The sequence below is a fragment of the Physella acuta genome, unplaced genomic scaffold (genome assembly GCF_028476545.2).
Source record: "Physella acuta isolate Inbredline_101_S28 unplaced genomic scaffold, ASM2847654v3 ptg001682l, whole genome shotgun sequence".
Lineage (NCBI taxonomy): Eukaryota > Metazoa > Mollusca > Gastropoda > Physidae > Physella > Physella acuta.
In genome coordinates, this window is record NW_026733195.1 from 15,001 (window position 1) to 31,890 (window position 16,890).

The following is a 16,890-nucleotide window of genomic DNA, read 5'->3' on the forward strand; positions in this document are numbered from 1 at the left end:
GTAATAATAAAATGTTGCGTCAATTTCCATTAAGCTGAGAATGATTATCTGGAATTGATGGGGATAAAAAAAATTGGACTTTGGATTTGATGGCACATTTTCAAATTTTACAGTCACTACTGAAATTATCTTATTTTACTGCATTAAATGCTTTATGTCAATAAGGTGTTTTTAATGCTTATTTTACTTTTTTCTGTCGTAGATACAATTTAACCAATCCAAATCGCAGTGCCGATCTACTAGGTAAGTGAAAATTGAAAGTTCTCTTTTTTCTAGTTTAACTTCTTTTATAGAAGTGATATTTCAACGCCGAGCGTAGACAAAGGTACAGAATATAGTACAAGTAACGGCAGAACAGTCAGAACCCAACGGGATCCCCCACGGCACCAAATCGCCTCGCCTTCCATGCATCAAGTCAGACGTGTAACCACTGCTTCCAATCAGCTCTACAAAAATAGAGCTTTCATGACAGACTACTATTACAACTTGTGCACAGAAGACGCGGACTGGCTTGATCTCTGAACCCCGAAGGGTCTGACCGCTAGTCTCATAAACACAGCAAGGACTATTATTCGACCACACAGGCGATACAAATACAGGGACGACGATACAGACAAATAGTACCTTCCTTAAATGGGTATAGTGTAAACATGTAGAGGGGGTGGAAGCAGGCGTTGTAACTGAAATAGTTACAACGCCTGCTTCCACCCCCTCTACAATTTAGAACTATAGACTCTTGTGAAGATATCTAGCTATTACACAGAATTTTATATTGTCTATTTGGAGTTATTTGTCTTTTATGAATATGTTTAATTAATTAATATACTTTAAAACTGGTACGTGGTACGTTTTTTTTTTTAGTGAAGCATATGCATATTCAATGGTACGTCGTGACCTAGCTGTAGAGCCCTAGACTTCTAAGTCTCGAGTTCGTATCTGGGTTTAAGTAAATGAAACGTCCCTGAATTACCCAGCTATGATGGGTACCCAACTCACATTAGGGAAAGTAAAGGCGACAGGGCAAAGTGCTGACCACATTAACCTTTATATGCCGAGGAGAAAAAAAACATGAAATCTACTTCTTTTGTCTAATGGACAGTTAGTTCTAAAGAGGAGTCTTTACTTACATGCATATTTTATAAAAACATGAGAAAATATAAATATAACTTTGGTTGTTGAACCCTGTTTTAGGTCGAGCGTACAGGGGTTATACCTGTACTGCTGGTGGTTGGAGCACTTCAGTTGTTGAAGAAATGGGGGGTTACTCTTCCATACATACAGCAGCCCACGAGCTAGGACATGGGTAAGTGATTTCATAGTTTAATCCTTGTGTAGTGTTTTCCATTTGTTCAACACCGGTGACGCAGTTGGCGGATATACGATTTTAGCCTTTGTGTACTTCCAGGCATCTGAGAGTAGTATATTAGGTCCCTTTTGGGTAGTATCCGCAGGCGCAGGCGCAGGGGGATGGGGAGGTGGAGGTTGAGCAGGAGCAAAGGCTATATAGGAAAATACTCCCCGCCTGGGGGAGGCGGAGGGGCAATGACATATAGCAAAATACTCCCCCACCTGGCGGTGGTGGGTGAGCCGGTTGGCCAACGAGATATAGTAAAATACTCACTGGGGGAGGTGGAGGTACAACTACAGATAGTAAAATACTCACCCACCTGGGTGAAGGTGGGTTAGGGTGGGTGAGCCGGATGGACAATGAGATATAGTAAAATACTCCCCCACCTGGGTGAGCAGGATGCGGAGGTGGGTGAGCAGGATGGACAATGAGATATAGTAAAATACTCCCCCACCCTAGGTGGTGTAATCACCACCGGTGACCTTGTGACGTAATTTTAATGAGTTTTAATGAGTTTTTTAATTAGTTTGAATTGAATTTTTAAATTTTAATTAATTTTTATTAACTAGTTACGTAATTTGATTATTTGTTTGATTTCTTAAATTAGTTAGTTAATTAGTTAACTCGGTTGAATAAAAATGTATTTAAATATATAGAGTTATAGAACCTTAAAGTTAACAGATGATGAAAAAATAAAATTAAAAAATTAAAATTAAAATCCACCTCCTCACCCACCTCACTCAGGTGGTGGAGTCTTTTACTATATATCCTTTACTCCTACTCCTGTTTCCCCTTCACCCACCTGCTCACCCTTCAACCACCAGTTCACCCTTCACCCGCCTGCTCACACCCCTCACCCATGTTACTATAATCGAATATGTAATGAACACTTGTTAAGTTTACACCGTGATATTTTAAAAGCCTTTGATGACTTGGAAAAAACGTTAATAAATAAATAAAATATAAGAAGCCTTTTGTTTTAATTTTAGAGTGTGTGTGTGTGTGTGTGTGTGTGTGTGTGTGTGAATGTGTATACTTTTAGCATGATAGAAAAAGAAAACCTTAAAACAAGGTAATGAAAAAAGTCCGGGAGCCACCGTTAAGTGTGGCGCCCAACACACGGGCTCGACGCGGGTCGATCAACCTTATTTCTTTAATCGATCAAAAAACCTATGACACTCTACGTATAACTGTTAGTGGAAAGTGCGGTACCAGCTGTCGCCTGTTGGCTAATGAATCGCTGAAAAGCACTTAATGGAATCGATTAATTACCAGACCCCCTGGTGTGGTCGCTTCAGTGAACCCGACAGAAATCAAACTGAGCTGTCAAAGCACCTCTCGAAAAGAAAGGTTCGCTGGTGAATCGATAAGTAACAGCTGTCGCTAATGAGTAACAGGTGTCGCTAATCGTTACCTTTATTGAATGTTCTATTTTTGTAAACGTTAGCGTTGTGTTGGAGAATATAAAGCAACATACAAAGAAAATGAATTTCAAACAAAAAAACAACATACAAACAACAATTAAACCAAACAAATAAACAAATTAAAATTGAAAATTGAAAATTAAAAAAATAAATTAAAAATTTTAAAATAAAAAAAAATTCAAACTCATTAAATATAATAATTAAACTAATTAAAAATAAATAAACAACAATTAAACTAATTAAAATTAATTAAAATTTAAAATTTAAATTTAAAAATTTAAAAATTTAAATAATTAAAATCAAATTTAAATTTAAAAAATCAAACTAATTACGTAATTAAAGTAAAAAACAAAATAAAAATCAAACTAATTAAAAACAAACAAAATTAAAATTAAAAAAAATTAAAATTACGTAACTAGTCAATAAAAATTACAAAATATAAACCAAATAATTAAATTAAAATCTAACTAATTTAAGAAATCATACAAATAATCAAATTACGTAACTAGTTAATAAAAATTAATTAAAATTTAAAAATTCAATTCAAACTAATTAAAAAAACTCATTAAAACTCATTAAAATTACGTCACAAGGTCACCGGTGATGATTACGTCACAAGGTCACCCCCACCACCTAGGGTGGGGGAGTATTTTACTATATCTCATTGTCCATCCTGCTCACCCACCTCCGCATCCTGCTCACCCAGGTGGGGGAGTATTTTACTATCTGTAGTTGTACCTCCACCTCCCCCAGGGAGTATTTTACTATATCTCGTTGTCCAACCGGCTCACCCACCACCGCCAGGTGGGGGAGTATTTTGCTATATGTCATTGTCCCTCCGCCTCCCCCAGGCGGGGAGAATTTTCCTATATAGCCTTTGCTCTTGCTCAACCTCCACCTCCCCATCCCCCTGCGCCTGCGCCTGCGGATACTACTCAAAAGGGACCTAATATACTACTTCTGAGCCCCCCCCCCGACGGAAATTGTAGTCCCCCCCCCCCCCCCCCAAAGTTTCAAGTGCCCCCTGGAGGAAAAAGTCTGGAAGAAACACTGTTTGTGTATTATGGAATATAAGCCCATCATATTTTTGTAAACTAAGTAATACTAATTTCTGTATTTAACAAAACAATTTATCACAAAGTTAACGTCTTTCTTTCGTATCAATTTACCTGTTTGATCCAAGAAATTGTTTATATTCATTTCTAAGCTACTGAATCAAGACTGCTAAAGTATATTTTTTTACCATTTTATCCAAATAAATCCAAATTGAGTCTAATAATGTGTCTTATAAAACTGACAAGAATTTTTTGTTTAAATAAATGTGTTAACAAATGTGACCATGTCATCAGTCATCATTAACTGTTTACTATTTTATTGTTAACCAGCTTATCGTCAAACCATGACGGAGATGGCAATACATGCTATAGCACTGACCGTTACATAATGGCGAGTTCGCGTAACTACACAGAGACGCCAGAGACAAAGCTTAACCCTTGGAAGTTCTCGACCTGCAGTGCCAGTTACTTCAGCGGATATGTCTCCACGCTCTTGCAGACTGAGTAATTTATACATTTCGTATCAAAGATTTGACATTCTTCACAGTACCATTTTTTTCTCATTCTCATTTATTTCATATTTAATCTCCCTAGGGCAGGGGTCGGCAACCCGCGGCTTGCGAATATTTTCGAATATCTTTCAATAATTAATGTTATTTTATTGAGATTGCATTTCTTTATATGTCAGAATGCATAAATTTGATCCGAGTGACGTAGTTTTTTAGTTGTATTATACTTAGGGGTGTAAACGTATTTAATTTAAATTTATTCACATAATCTTATTCAAATACCAAATATTGAAATAAAAATGTTAGTGGCTCTTTGAGAAATCGGAAATTTCATACATTGTAACATTCCGCTCTTCGGTTTCGAAAGTTTGCCGACCCCTGTCCTAGGGCTCATCAGGTGTGTATTGATAGGGGGCTTAAAGTTTCCCTTTCAAACCTGACGGTCTATGGGGCAAGTGAAGTAGAGTTCACTTGTTTCTGTGATCTCGGCATATGAAGAGATAGTGTGGTCAGCACTATGCCCAGCCGCTTTTACTTTCAGAGTTGGGTGGACTCAGGGACGGTCTAATGGTTTAACATTTTTTTAAAATTTCGTCTTCTGCAGGGAGGGGGGGGGGGTATTTCCGAAGAGATGCCTAGAAACATTTGGCATCTCTTCGTCGGGAAGAAAGTGGGGGGGGGGAGCCGTGGTCGAGTAGGTAAAGCTCATGGTTTCTAAACCAAAATGTCTCTAGTTGGGACCTCGGGCAGATGAGGCTCGATAGCTGGAGACAGAAACTCTTCTACGAGAGACAACTCCGAAATCAAATAACTGCTGCCTTGTAGCTTGTTCTTGGTTCAACAAAGACTATGGAAGCAAATCCAAAAAGAAGAGCAGGCTGAAATCGGATTCAATGGCCTCGATGGCGCATAACCAGTTGACACGTAATCCTTAATTGTGATGGAAGCATGGTCGAGTCGGCAAAGCTCATGGTTGTTATTTTGAAAAAGGAAGTTGACACGTAATACTAAATAGGCTTGAATAGTCTATGTATTCAAACAAATTGTTTTAAATATGTCAAGCGATAAAATTATAGTTAACTTTTTTTGTTTTTAAAAGCCGTTTTAGGAACTATCGATTACACTCATTTCCATGTTTTTAAATTAAATATAAGACGTTGAAAAGCCGTTTAGAAATTTTTTTAAAAGTTTAAATATTTAAAAAAAAACGCTCTTAACCCCCTCTTTGAAGTCAACCGGAGTGGCCAAGCAAAGTAAAACAATGAAAATCACATAATAGCGGTTAATTGGTTATAGCCTAGTAGTTTATTTTTATTTAAATTATTTAGCATCCCCTTTCACCATAACACCGTGAATCTACTAATCCAAATTTTAAAAAAATGTCTTAGTTAAATTACTATTATATTATTAGTAATTATTTGTTGGAACCAAAAGGAACCAGCTTTTAAGCCTATTGTGTTGGAGGAAATCTCTTCCATCACTAGAACTAAGAACGAAAAGAAAAAACAACAAGAAAACTAGACCTATTATATGGCTCGTCTTTAATATCTGCCTACGCTTGATTTCATTGCGCAATTTTCTAATGGTCTAACAGACATTTTTTTTTAATGTTAAAGAATACGATTTTAAAAAAAGCTTAATTATAGAAATGTTGTTATTAGCTCTAGACTTAAACATTATTAAAACCTTAAAAATTATCAATTTATTTTCAAATACGGAAATGTCAGTGATATGGTTTTCTCGTATAACTCATTTATTATGACCAGTACATGAGGTTATAACATTGAAATTTGTGCCAGTGAAATTAGAATATGTATTCTGTTTTGTTAGAAATAAATGTCTTCGTTTCTATCAAAGCACAAAACATTTTTAAAGTTTTTTTTTATGTTGCTGTATATTCCTTGTTTAATAATTTTGTTTATTTTAAAATTAATTATTGCATTTGATCTTTAATGAATTGAATTTTTTTAAATGCGGTTTACTTCTTAAAATATAAAAACGATTTTTTTTTTCCTTTTTAGGACGGGTACGAATTGTCTGACAACTCTACTCAGTAAAGACCCTCAGATTCCAGACACATCCGGTCAACTTCAACTGTTGGGTCAGCGCTATCCGCCATCAGAGCAGTGTGTCATGCTATATGGGAACAATTCTTATGACTGTAGGGTAAGCACAAATCACATGGAGCAATTTTTTAGTGACTGAACTAAATGTAATAGGTTATCAAAACTATTGTTTGAAAATTCTTGGTAGTTTTTTTATGTTTTGAACAGATTATCTCAAATGCACATAGATGTAACACTTTAGCCATTGTTTTTTTTTTAAAGTATGCACCAATCTATCTTAAGTAAGTTCACTTTAAAAATGGATTATGTGCCCAAAATACTATAATGTTCTTACATAAAGTTGTTGATGAAAGACATGAGTGTACTTTAATCATCCTTTTTAATAGGTAGAACACGGCTCGATGACTGTGTTGTGGGACGCCCATGAGAGCCACCGGCTACATAACCGCAACGGCGCCGGGTCCTACCCCTGTCATTTTTATCATCGAATATCGTGTGCCACCGTGTCAGTATTGTAGGAAGCTCTTTTAAACCAAACGTAGCGCTCTCTGGATAGCTTGAGGCGCCAAATCGCACCCCTATCGGGGCGCCGCCCTTTCCGCCCTTGATTAAACTACGAAAAGTACAAACACTAATGTCATAATTGATTGTAAGACAGTAACAGTAGCGTAGCAAGGGGGGGGGGGCGGGGGCGGACATGTCTCCGGGCGCCGACCTTAGGGGGCGCCAAAATGGGTTGGAAAAATAAATTAAAAGGTCGAGGGGGGTGCAAATCGAAATCTTCAGGGGGGGGGGATGCAAATCGTAATCTTGAGGGGGGGGGGTGCAAATCGAAATCTTGAGGAGAGGGTGCAAATCGTAAAGTTTGTCCCCGGGCGCCGGGAAGGGTCGCTACGCCTCTGGACAGTAATAGAATTAAACATCGAATGTCGTAAATGATACACAATACTAATGACGTTATCTTCAGTTAGATTCGCTCCCTACATCTTCCAGTTTTAGAAATGAAGAAATGAACTATTTCTTTCAAATTTTATTTAAATCTACTTATCAAAACGTACGTTATGAAATTTATAAAATTTTCTCAATCAAAACGAATAAAAATAACTTTAAAATACCATAGGTTATCAAGCGATTGTTTGAAAATTGTGTGTAGATTTTTAACAGATTATCTCTAATGTCTATAGAAGTCACACTTTAACCGTTGTTTTTTTTAATTATGTAAATGTAAGTAGTAATCTTTTTTTAGTAAATTCACTTTTAAGCCATTTGTTATTTCTTTGTTTTGTCGCTAATATTATTCAACGTGTAGTAAAGCACATACTGTCTTGACCAATATATATTATATAATTTATTTTTCTCAAACATGTATAAAATTAAAAATATATAGATTAAATATTGGTCATATTAATGCTATTATTGTATGAAAAACAGAGCAAGCCTAAGCGGCCCTGCTGGTTGTAACGAATATATATATATATATATATATGTATATATCTATAACTACTGTTTCAGACTAAAAGTGCCAGTGAATACTGTAGGTATTTGACCTGTCAAAACCCTTTAGATCAGACGCGGTGTCACATCAGGTATGCCTTAGAGGGGACGTCGTGTGGTAGTGGAAAGGTACGTGCTTGTTTCACTTCAATTTGAGCGAAGTCTTTTTATGTTAATATTTTTTTTGTACTTCAATAACAATTACAATTTTCCATCATTAATTATGTCAGGTTTGTTTTTGGGAGGGGTGGGGTTAATTAAAACTGACAATAACAGCTTTTGTAAATAAAGTAGAATGTGTTTCGTTTTTTTTTTACTCTTCTTAAAGCTAAATTACAAATCGTTCAATCTGAAAATAAAACCCAGGATATATTTTTTTAACGAATATCACGACTTATTTTGTACTGTTCAGTTTTAGTTTAATTATTTTAGATATTTCCTTACTGGAGAAATAGAAATAAACGTCAATGTTTTTGTTGTAGTTTTAAACAAGTAAAATTAAAGTAGTGTAGTCTGCGTGAATTTAAAAAGTTTTTCAATTAATAGTTTTGTAAGGGAGGCGACTGTGTGACCGACGCTGCAGCCCCTACAGTTGACGGTAAGATAGGACATTACTTCCCTTTTTAATATATGTATGAAAGAGATATTTGCGATTAAAAAAAGGACTTACGCATTTCAGGTATGGGGGGGGGGGGGCGGATAATTCATATAATTTGTAAAGCAAGATTTTTACAATTTATCGCCCCAAATCATACAACATAAAGTTAAATTCATTTTACTTTCAATAATCTTAATCCCCCACACGAATGCACGCACGCACACACGCACGCATAAACATACACACAACATGCAAAGTAAATAGCAATTTTAAGACGACATATTAAGTCCATGTAGTTTAAATTAACTTGGGAGCTTGACGTTTTCCAGAAAGACACTTGCTCGTATTCCGTTTGTCTGAAGGCTGTTTTCCGAATGGGACAAATGCCCGAAAGTCACTTGCTCGCCGGCCGTCTGTTTAAAAATATGTAATATTATAGATTACTATCCATACATTCAAAATAAATTTTAATTAAACATGTTAACCATTCTAAGCAAAATTCTTACAGTTCTAAGCAGAACATTTATAAACAGAAGCTTTTATTGGTGAGTGTTTGCGGCTGTTGTATCATATTTATGACGCGGTGTAAGCGGTGTTGCGTCTCGGAACATTAAGAGAATACTTTTTGTTGGATTCTGCCTATGTTGTGGGGTGATCATTTCAATAAAGAAAAACGTGCAGTCTTGACGGCGAATTTTAAAATATTACATGGAATCGTTTATTTTAATCTCCATTATAAGCACTTTTTATAGGATGTGTTAAAGACATTATCACATAATAAAGAACTAGAGATTCATTTTATAAATCAGAGATAAAACGGTATATATTTTTGCTTCTTAGGAAAAAATGTTATTAGTACACTACATAGAATGCAAATACAAATGCATTTATTTATCTTGGTAATTTAAATACCAGCGTGCCAATCCCCGCTGCTATGCCACAGTCTCGAAAGAAAGTCCGACTCAATATTTAAAATGGGTATACCTATACTACCGCCCAGCACACACCAGAACGTGGTGTGTGAAAAAGCCTTAAGTGTACGTTAATTGCTATCGTGATAGTGAGGTAGAGCACACTTATCGACCTCCCAGGTGCCTGGGATGTAGAGGGACGCTCTCGGAAGAACCCGGCTGCCTTGCCGATTGGTTGGTTTATTAACCAAATGTCGTGTGACACGGTGTCAATATTGTAGGGTAATCTTTAAAACGAACATTGGCGCCATTGCACTCAAGGAAAGCCTGGGCAAGTGTACATTCGGAAAAACGGCCTTCGGGCAAATGTACATTCGTGACAACGGCATTCGGGCAAGAGTTCATTCGGGAAAACGGCATTCGGGCAAATGTACATTCGTGACAACGGCATTCGGGCTAGTGTACATTCAGGAAAACGGCATTCGGGCAAGTGTACATTCAGGAAAACGGCATTCGGGCATGTGTTTTTCGGAATTTTTCGTAGACCCCAAACTGCATAAAAGTAACAATACAACACCCCCTCCCGGCTTGAGTCCAATTGGTAAAACTGTTCATATTCTGTTATTCAATGTGATTATTTATTGACTGAACTAGAAATGTTTTCTTCTCTCACTTTAATTTTAATACAGTATTCGCATTGTAAATTTAAAAAATAGCGGTAATTTTAAAACATTATATTATATCCTAAAGCAGTTATATACCAGGGTTTAAGTAGGCACATTTATATATCTACAATAACCTATCATTTTTTTTTCATTTTAAAGTACACACCTAACTTCCCCTATTCATTAAGGTATAAGAATATTATTTTAAAGTATAGTTTCATTTTATTATTTTTTAAATTGCAATTAGCGAAACGATAATGCCTTGTCTTTTTTTTTTCAACCATGGCGTTCCTGACTCCATTGCGCATGCATGTAGAAGAATGTGTGTTTGGAGATGAGACACGGAAGAAATTTTCTGAGTATGAGAACAAAACGTGTGCTACCCTTGTACAGGCAGATAAAAGATATTGCTATCAAGAATACGTTTTTAAGTTCTGCTGCGCTACCTGCAAATCTGTGAAAAGAAACGTGCCAGGTGGGTGAATATAAAAGCAATGACGTCACAAGGTCGGATGCCGCATAATGCGTTCTTAGCCCATGTCATCAATTTCGCATTTTGCGTCTGGTGTCGACCGTCCACCTTACTATTTTATTATTTTAACAGGTTAAAAAAAAAACTGTAAATATTACGATTTCTTAATTTGGTGTCATCCGCGCGGACAGCTACTACCGCCAGAGGCGTAGCGAGGGGGGGGGAGGGGTGCGGACCGCACCGCGTGACCATTTAGGGGGGTAACACCAAGGGAAAAAATAGCAAAATATATGGAGAAAAATTTGAGGGGGGTGCAAATCGAAAGTTTGAAAGTTTGTCCCCGGAAGGGTCGCTACCCTTCTGGGGGTGTGACACCATTAATTCCGCACCGGGTGACACCCGACCTCGCTACGCCACTGACTACCGCCCATTCGTTGTGATCCTACTGAGTTTAATACAAAATGCGCACATATTACACTATTGCTGTTAAGTCAAATAAATTATGGCCACTAGTTGAGGAGAAATTAGCTCCTTGAGGAATCTAGATTGTTTTATGGCTAGTGCGAACGAGCGGTATGTACCGACATGACACATGTTTTTATCTGATATCGGGACGGCGTGGTCTAGCGATACAACAATAGCTTAATGCCCCAAATGTCAAAAGTTCGAACATAATGCACAAGCGGTGAAGCATACTACAGGTGGAAAACCCAGAGGCGTAGCGAGGGGGGGGGCGGGGGGGGGGGGGAAGACATGTCCCCGGGCGCCGACCTTAGGGGGCGCCAAAATGGGTTGGAAAAACAAATTGAAAGTTTGAAGGGGGGTGGAAACCGAAAGTTTAAGGGGGGGGGGGTGCAAATTGAAAGTTTGTCCCCGGGCAAGGTCGCTATGCCTCTGCCCACATGTCTAACAGTTGTCAACTTGGGTGAGAGAAATGTTCGTTTTTTTTTACCCTGATTAAGTTAGTCTGGCTAATGAAAATTGATTTGCGTAAAAGATATTATAAGGGTGAAAGTTAAAGACAGACTGACAACCAACAAGAAAAGAAACAGCGCATGGGCATATTTCTGATTTGTATTACTTTCTCGGCTATCCCTGAAATGGTATACTTCATTATCTATGCAGGCTAGAATCTCCCGATTATATGGGTAATTCTCTGTGTATTATAAAATTTAATGTTATAGGTAAACCTGTAATGCTATCTTTTTTGATAATTAATTTGTTGTAATCTTTGACTGAATAAATGTATGTTGTGGAAAAGTGCCCAGTATGTTACAACCCGATCCGCTCTGCAATATTTTTCAGGGTGTGAATATGGAGATAAGATCAGCGCATGCGTGGTAAATTATTGTAGCACCCAGACAAACTTACCCATCTGCTGTGAGACGTGCAACTACACGGCACCAACTACAACAATGGTTACAACGACGCTTGCGTCATTCGTTGATACAAGCACCATGACATCCGCATCAACGTTGTCTCAAACTCCAACAACAGTTTCTTCAACGTCATCGACGCCATCAACAGTTGTACCAACAGCATCGACATCAACACTAGTATCAAAATCACCAGTACCAACAGTATCAACTTCAGCTGTATTCTCTACTGCGACGACGGCGGCTACAACATTTTCAACAGACGAAAATACAATTACACAAAGAGTTACAATTACTGGTAATTATATGGTCAACATATTTACTTCGGAACTAAAAACATGTTTCCATTTGGCCGACTAATCTGATAAACATTCCTGATTTAAGCAAATAATAAATTTTTACATTATATATAGGCATATATATATATATATATATATATATATATATATATATATATATATATATATATATATATATAGGCCTATATTTTCATATTATATATAGTCATATATATATATATATATATATATATATATATATATATATATATATATATATATATATATATATATATATATATATATATATATATATATATATACAACCATTGTTTCTTTATATATTTAAGATATAAAAGACACCCATGCACCCAAATAAATCCTCAAATAATGATCCCAACCTATGTTATTACTTTCTTAAGCCTTGGGAAGCATATACTTCTGCTATTCACATATCTCTGTTCTTACTTATGTGAGAAGCCCAAATGCATATATATATATATATATATATATATATATATATATATATATATATATATATATATATATATATATATATATATATATATATATATTATATCTTAAATATATAAAGAAACAATGGTTGTATATATATATATATATATATATATATATATAGAGAGAGAGAGAGAGAGAGAGACAGAGAGAGAGAGAGAGAGAGAGAGAGAGAGAGAGAGGGGGGTGTATGTGTGGGCGTGTATGTGTGGGCGTGTATGTTTATTTATGAGTGCGTTAATTTCGAGTGTAAAATTTTCTCTAAACTTTGGACTAGAAGTACTCCACAAAGTTGGCTTACCACTCCAATCCAAACCAAAACAACGTTCCACAAAATGTTATTTAACCAATATGAAGCATAAACAATATTTGTAACTCCTTATCCTCAGGTTGTGAGTACGGCGACCGTAAACCCACCGCATGCGCACTGGTCAACGCCTGTCAGACCACACCAGAACTATGCTGTCAAACATGTGACTTGGGCAGACAAACTGCTAGCGTCAACACCCTTAGTGTTGTTTCTGCCGGGATCTTCTTGTTTGTTGTTCATATTGTAACTCCCGTATGTTGAACATCTATTGCTGAGCTATTATCAGTCGAATGTCTTAAGCTATTTGAATACGTGTGTATAAGTGTATGTGTATACTGTGTGTGTGAAAGTTCTATTTTAACCTATTAAATTAGTGACATTTTAGTTTACTGTCATATTTTTATTTTACTTGATGAACTTGTATTTTATTGACATATCCTTTACTTTACTAGGTTCATTTTTTTCATTGTCATATTTTTTACTTTATATAGTGAAATTGTATTGTATACAAGACCACCTGTCATCCTTTGGATAACTGGTTTCGTGGCTCATCCATAAATGACATCACGTCTGTCACTTTATATCTTCACAAACAACCAGACCCCAAATTAAAAAAGACATGATTTCAACATGAGCTTGGGTCTGACCACGCTATCCCTACATATGCTGTGGTCACAAAAACATGTCAACTCTACTTTACCGGCCCAGTGACCCCCGCCCCCCTCTTCCCCAAATCAGACATATATTTTCATCTTTTGAAAAAAACGATTTCGGCTGAGCATGGGTCTGATCACATTATCCCTTCATATGCTGACGTCACAGTTGAACACTACACCTACCCAATTGTACCTCACCTGCCCAGTGTCCCGCCAAGTTCCGATATGCAACTTTATCATTAAAATCTAAAAATAATGAAAAAAAAATAACAATGACATGATGTGTCTCGAACTCATGTTTTCCCCAAGGTAACCTATTAAACTAACGTCTTAGCTAACTAGGCTCTTTATAATGGTAATAGCCCTTGTGTTATTTCAAATTAAATTGTATCCCAAATTAGCCAACTCCACAGCCAAACAAAGATTTATATAAAATAATTAAGGATTTAAATAGTTTAGTAAAGAAACGTATTATTGGAATAGATTCTAGATAGAGCTAGATTTAGATGTAGAATATGCCTGGCTTAGACTTAAGTCTAGTTTTTCTAGATCATCTAGATCTAGAACCTAGATAGATAAATCCCATGTATTCTCGATGTAGATGATAATTAAAGCTAAAAAGCAAGGAATTATTTCAAATATTTAAGGACTAACATAGTTTTGCAAAGAAACTAAAAAATTGATTGTGTTTTTATAATTGATTTTATTTTAACTAATTAATTTTGGTTAGACCTAGATTCTAGACTTTAGGTCTAGAATTGACTTCACTGCGTCCGAAAGCTTATCTGTAAATCTAGAGAAATTTATTGCATACTCAAATTAAAAGAACTGTTGAAAATTGATAATAGTGTTGGAACCTAATAAAAATAGCAAACGGACATATCGTTATAGCTATAGCCGACAGAAAATTAGCTTTATAAAGCATTGAACTTTTGAATGCGCAACAAAGATTCAATGGAAGCCGCCATTATTGTTATAAAAAGTAAACACATCTTGTGACGTCACTATAAGTAAAGTCATTGTTCTGAACGTTTATAATTAAAGTGGTCTATCTACCAATGAATATATCAATACATCAATTAACGTCTTTAAATAAATTTGTGATTAACAGTTTGTTAAAAAAGAACATTATTCTCTACCTAAATACTGATTTTACAGCTCTACACATAGTTCAGATTCTCTCATGTAACCAAACAGACAAACAAACAAACATACAGACAAATAAATATACAAACTTGTAAACAAACTTGAGTTTTAGTAGTATATAGATCATATCTTTTACGTTATTTAGTGACATTTTATTTTATTGTGATATCTTTTACTTTATTTAGCGAAATTGTATTTTATCGTTGTATCTTTTACTTTATTTAGTGACATTTTATTCACTCTTTCCAAATACTTTATTCCAACCTCCAATACCATCCACTAACCCCCATACTCCCAAAACGACATTAGCCGTTTTTATTAAGTCCATTCTATATCTGTAAACCTGCATGCTAATTTTTGTTCCGGTGGAAATTTTCAGTGCCAACTATTTACATTCTACTCGATCTTACTGAATACATTCCGGATATACAACGAATAAAATTTATTTATGTATTTATGTACTAATTCTTTTATTAAAATACAACAAACATTGAAAATATTTGCTTTAACTTTAATTGTTTGTGCATTTGCTTATGTGTTACGATAACGTTTTATACACATCTTTTAGAAGTAGGCCCCTATACATTTTAGTTTTTAACAACTTTAAAGATGTAATAATATATTATTTACTCAACGCGCGTGAGCCTGTGGTGTCGTGACAGTTGTCATCTACAGCTATGGTTACCAACACAGATAAACTTACTTCACTCACAATCTTCAATACCCAATTTATCATAACTCTTATAAAACAACGTAAATATATGTTTCCAATCAATTCTATTTAACATTTTATTCATCATATCGTCATCTTTTCTTGTTCGTAACCAAGATACATGGGGCAGATGAAGTAAAGTTCAGTTGCTTGATATACCTCTGTATACCTCTGTATATGAAGAGGGATAGTGTGGTCAGCATTATGCCCAGCCGCCTTTGTTCTAGCAGTCTTTTACCGCTATGCCACGCCTTCCCATTAAAGTAAATTAGCACTATTAAAAGTTTTGTCTTGATATTTGGTTTAATAATATGTGATAATATTTAATTCGAATGTCTTTTAAAAAATGGAAAAAATATTCAAAGCAAAGCCTATTTTTAAAAAATGGGATAAACTTTGCATGTTAAAATTGTAAACATTGACTCATACCAGCATAATTGGCCACACCAGCATAAAAAGTGCGTAAAAAACTTTGTTCTTTTTAGTGATCTGCTTGCTATAAATGCCTGATTATTGAATAAGCATAGATTTTAAAACATAAAAATATGTGACCGACAAAATACTGGTTTGAAAAAAAATTCTAACAAATAAAAAAAAACACATGTGAATATAGTTTAAAATGCGTGAATGAAGTAATTTTGAACAAAACTGAATACATTAATATATAAAAAAGGATAGGCCTACAGTTTGAAATATCATACATTGAAGTTATACATATATATATATATATATATATATATATATATATATATATATATATATATATATATATATATATATATATATATATATATATATATATATATATATATATATATATATAGACCAAAGTATGTGACAATGAAGCATGAACACATTAACACAGCATGAAAGACAGGCTTCAAACAGGCTTATAAAAACCATTGTATAATCAAGTCAATTTTTTTTTATTTACGGGATCCAATCAAGTCAAATTGTCAACAGACCGTTGAACGTGAGAAATATTCGTACCTGATTGTTGGAATCATGTGACAATCTTACCTTACTTCTAGGTACAACAACAGACAGACAATAGGCTGACATTTGTGAAACAAGACATACCTGTGCCAATTCTAGGAACAGCTGTCAATACCAAAAGTTACTGTAATTGACCTTCATTGTTAACCATAAAGCCATCCATATTTTCAACCTTATTGGCCAACCTTAATTGTCACCCTAATTGTGAAACCTACATACCAACCCAAATAAACAAACCTAATTTTAACCCTAAAAGTCAACCCTAACTTTAAACCTTAACTGTGAACATTTTATACCAACCCAAACTAACAACCCTAATCTAACACTAATTGTCAATTCTAATTATCAACCCTAATTT

The 16,890-nt window shown here is 35.2% G+C and overlaps 1 protein-coding gene across 1 annotated transcript in view; it reads left to right on the forward strand.

Annotated features, from left to right (window-relative positions):
• The window catches only part of LOC131929824 (A disintegrin and metalloproteinase with thrombospondin motifs 6), a gene marked incomplete at its 5' end in the record, with an annotated part of 20,596 nt that extends 5,298 nt beyond the window's left edge, over positions 1 to 15,298 (forward strand). The window contains 9 exon segments of the mRNA XM_059286214.1: positions 203 to 243; positions 1,192 to 1,303; positions 4,158 to 4,331; positions 6,358 to 6,502; positions 7,915 to 8,025; positions 8,443 to 8,494; positions 10,387 to 10,545; positions 11,848 to 12,216; positions 13,102 to 15,298. Coding sequence (XP_059142197.1) covers positions 203 to 243; positions 1,192 to 1,303; positions 4,158 to 4,331; positions 6,358 to 6,502; positions 7,915 to 8,025; positions 8,443 to 8,494; positions 10,387 to 10,545; positions 11,848 to 12,216; positions 13,102 to 13,283 — 1,345 coding nt within the window.
• Between the last annotated feature and the right edge of the window lie 1,592 nt (positions 15,299 to 16,890).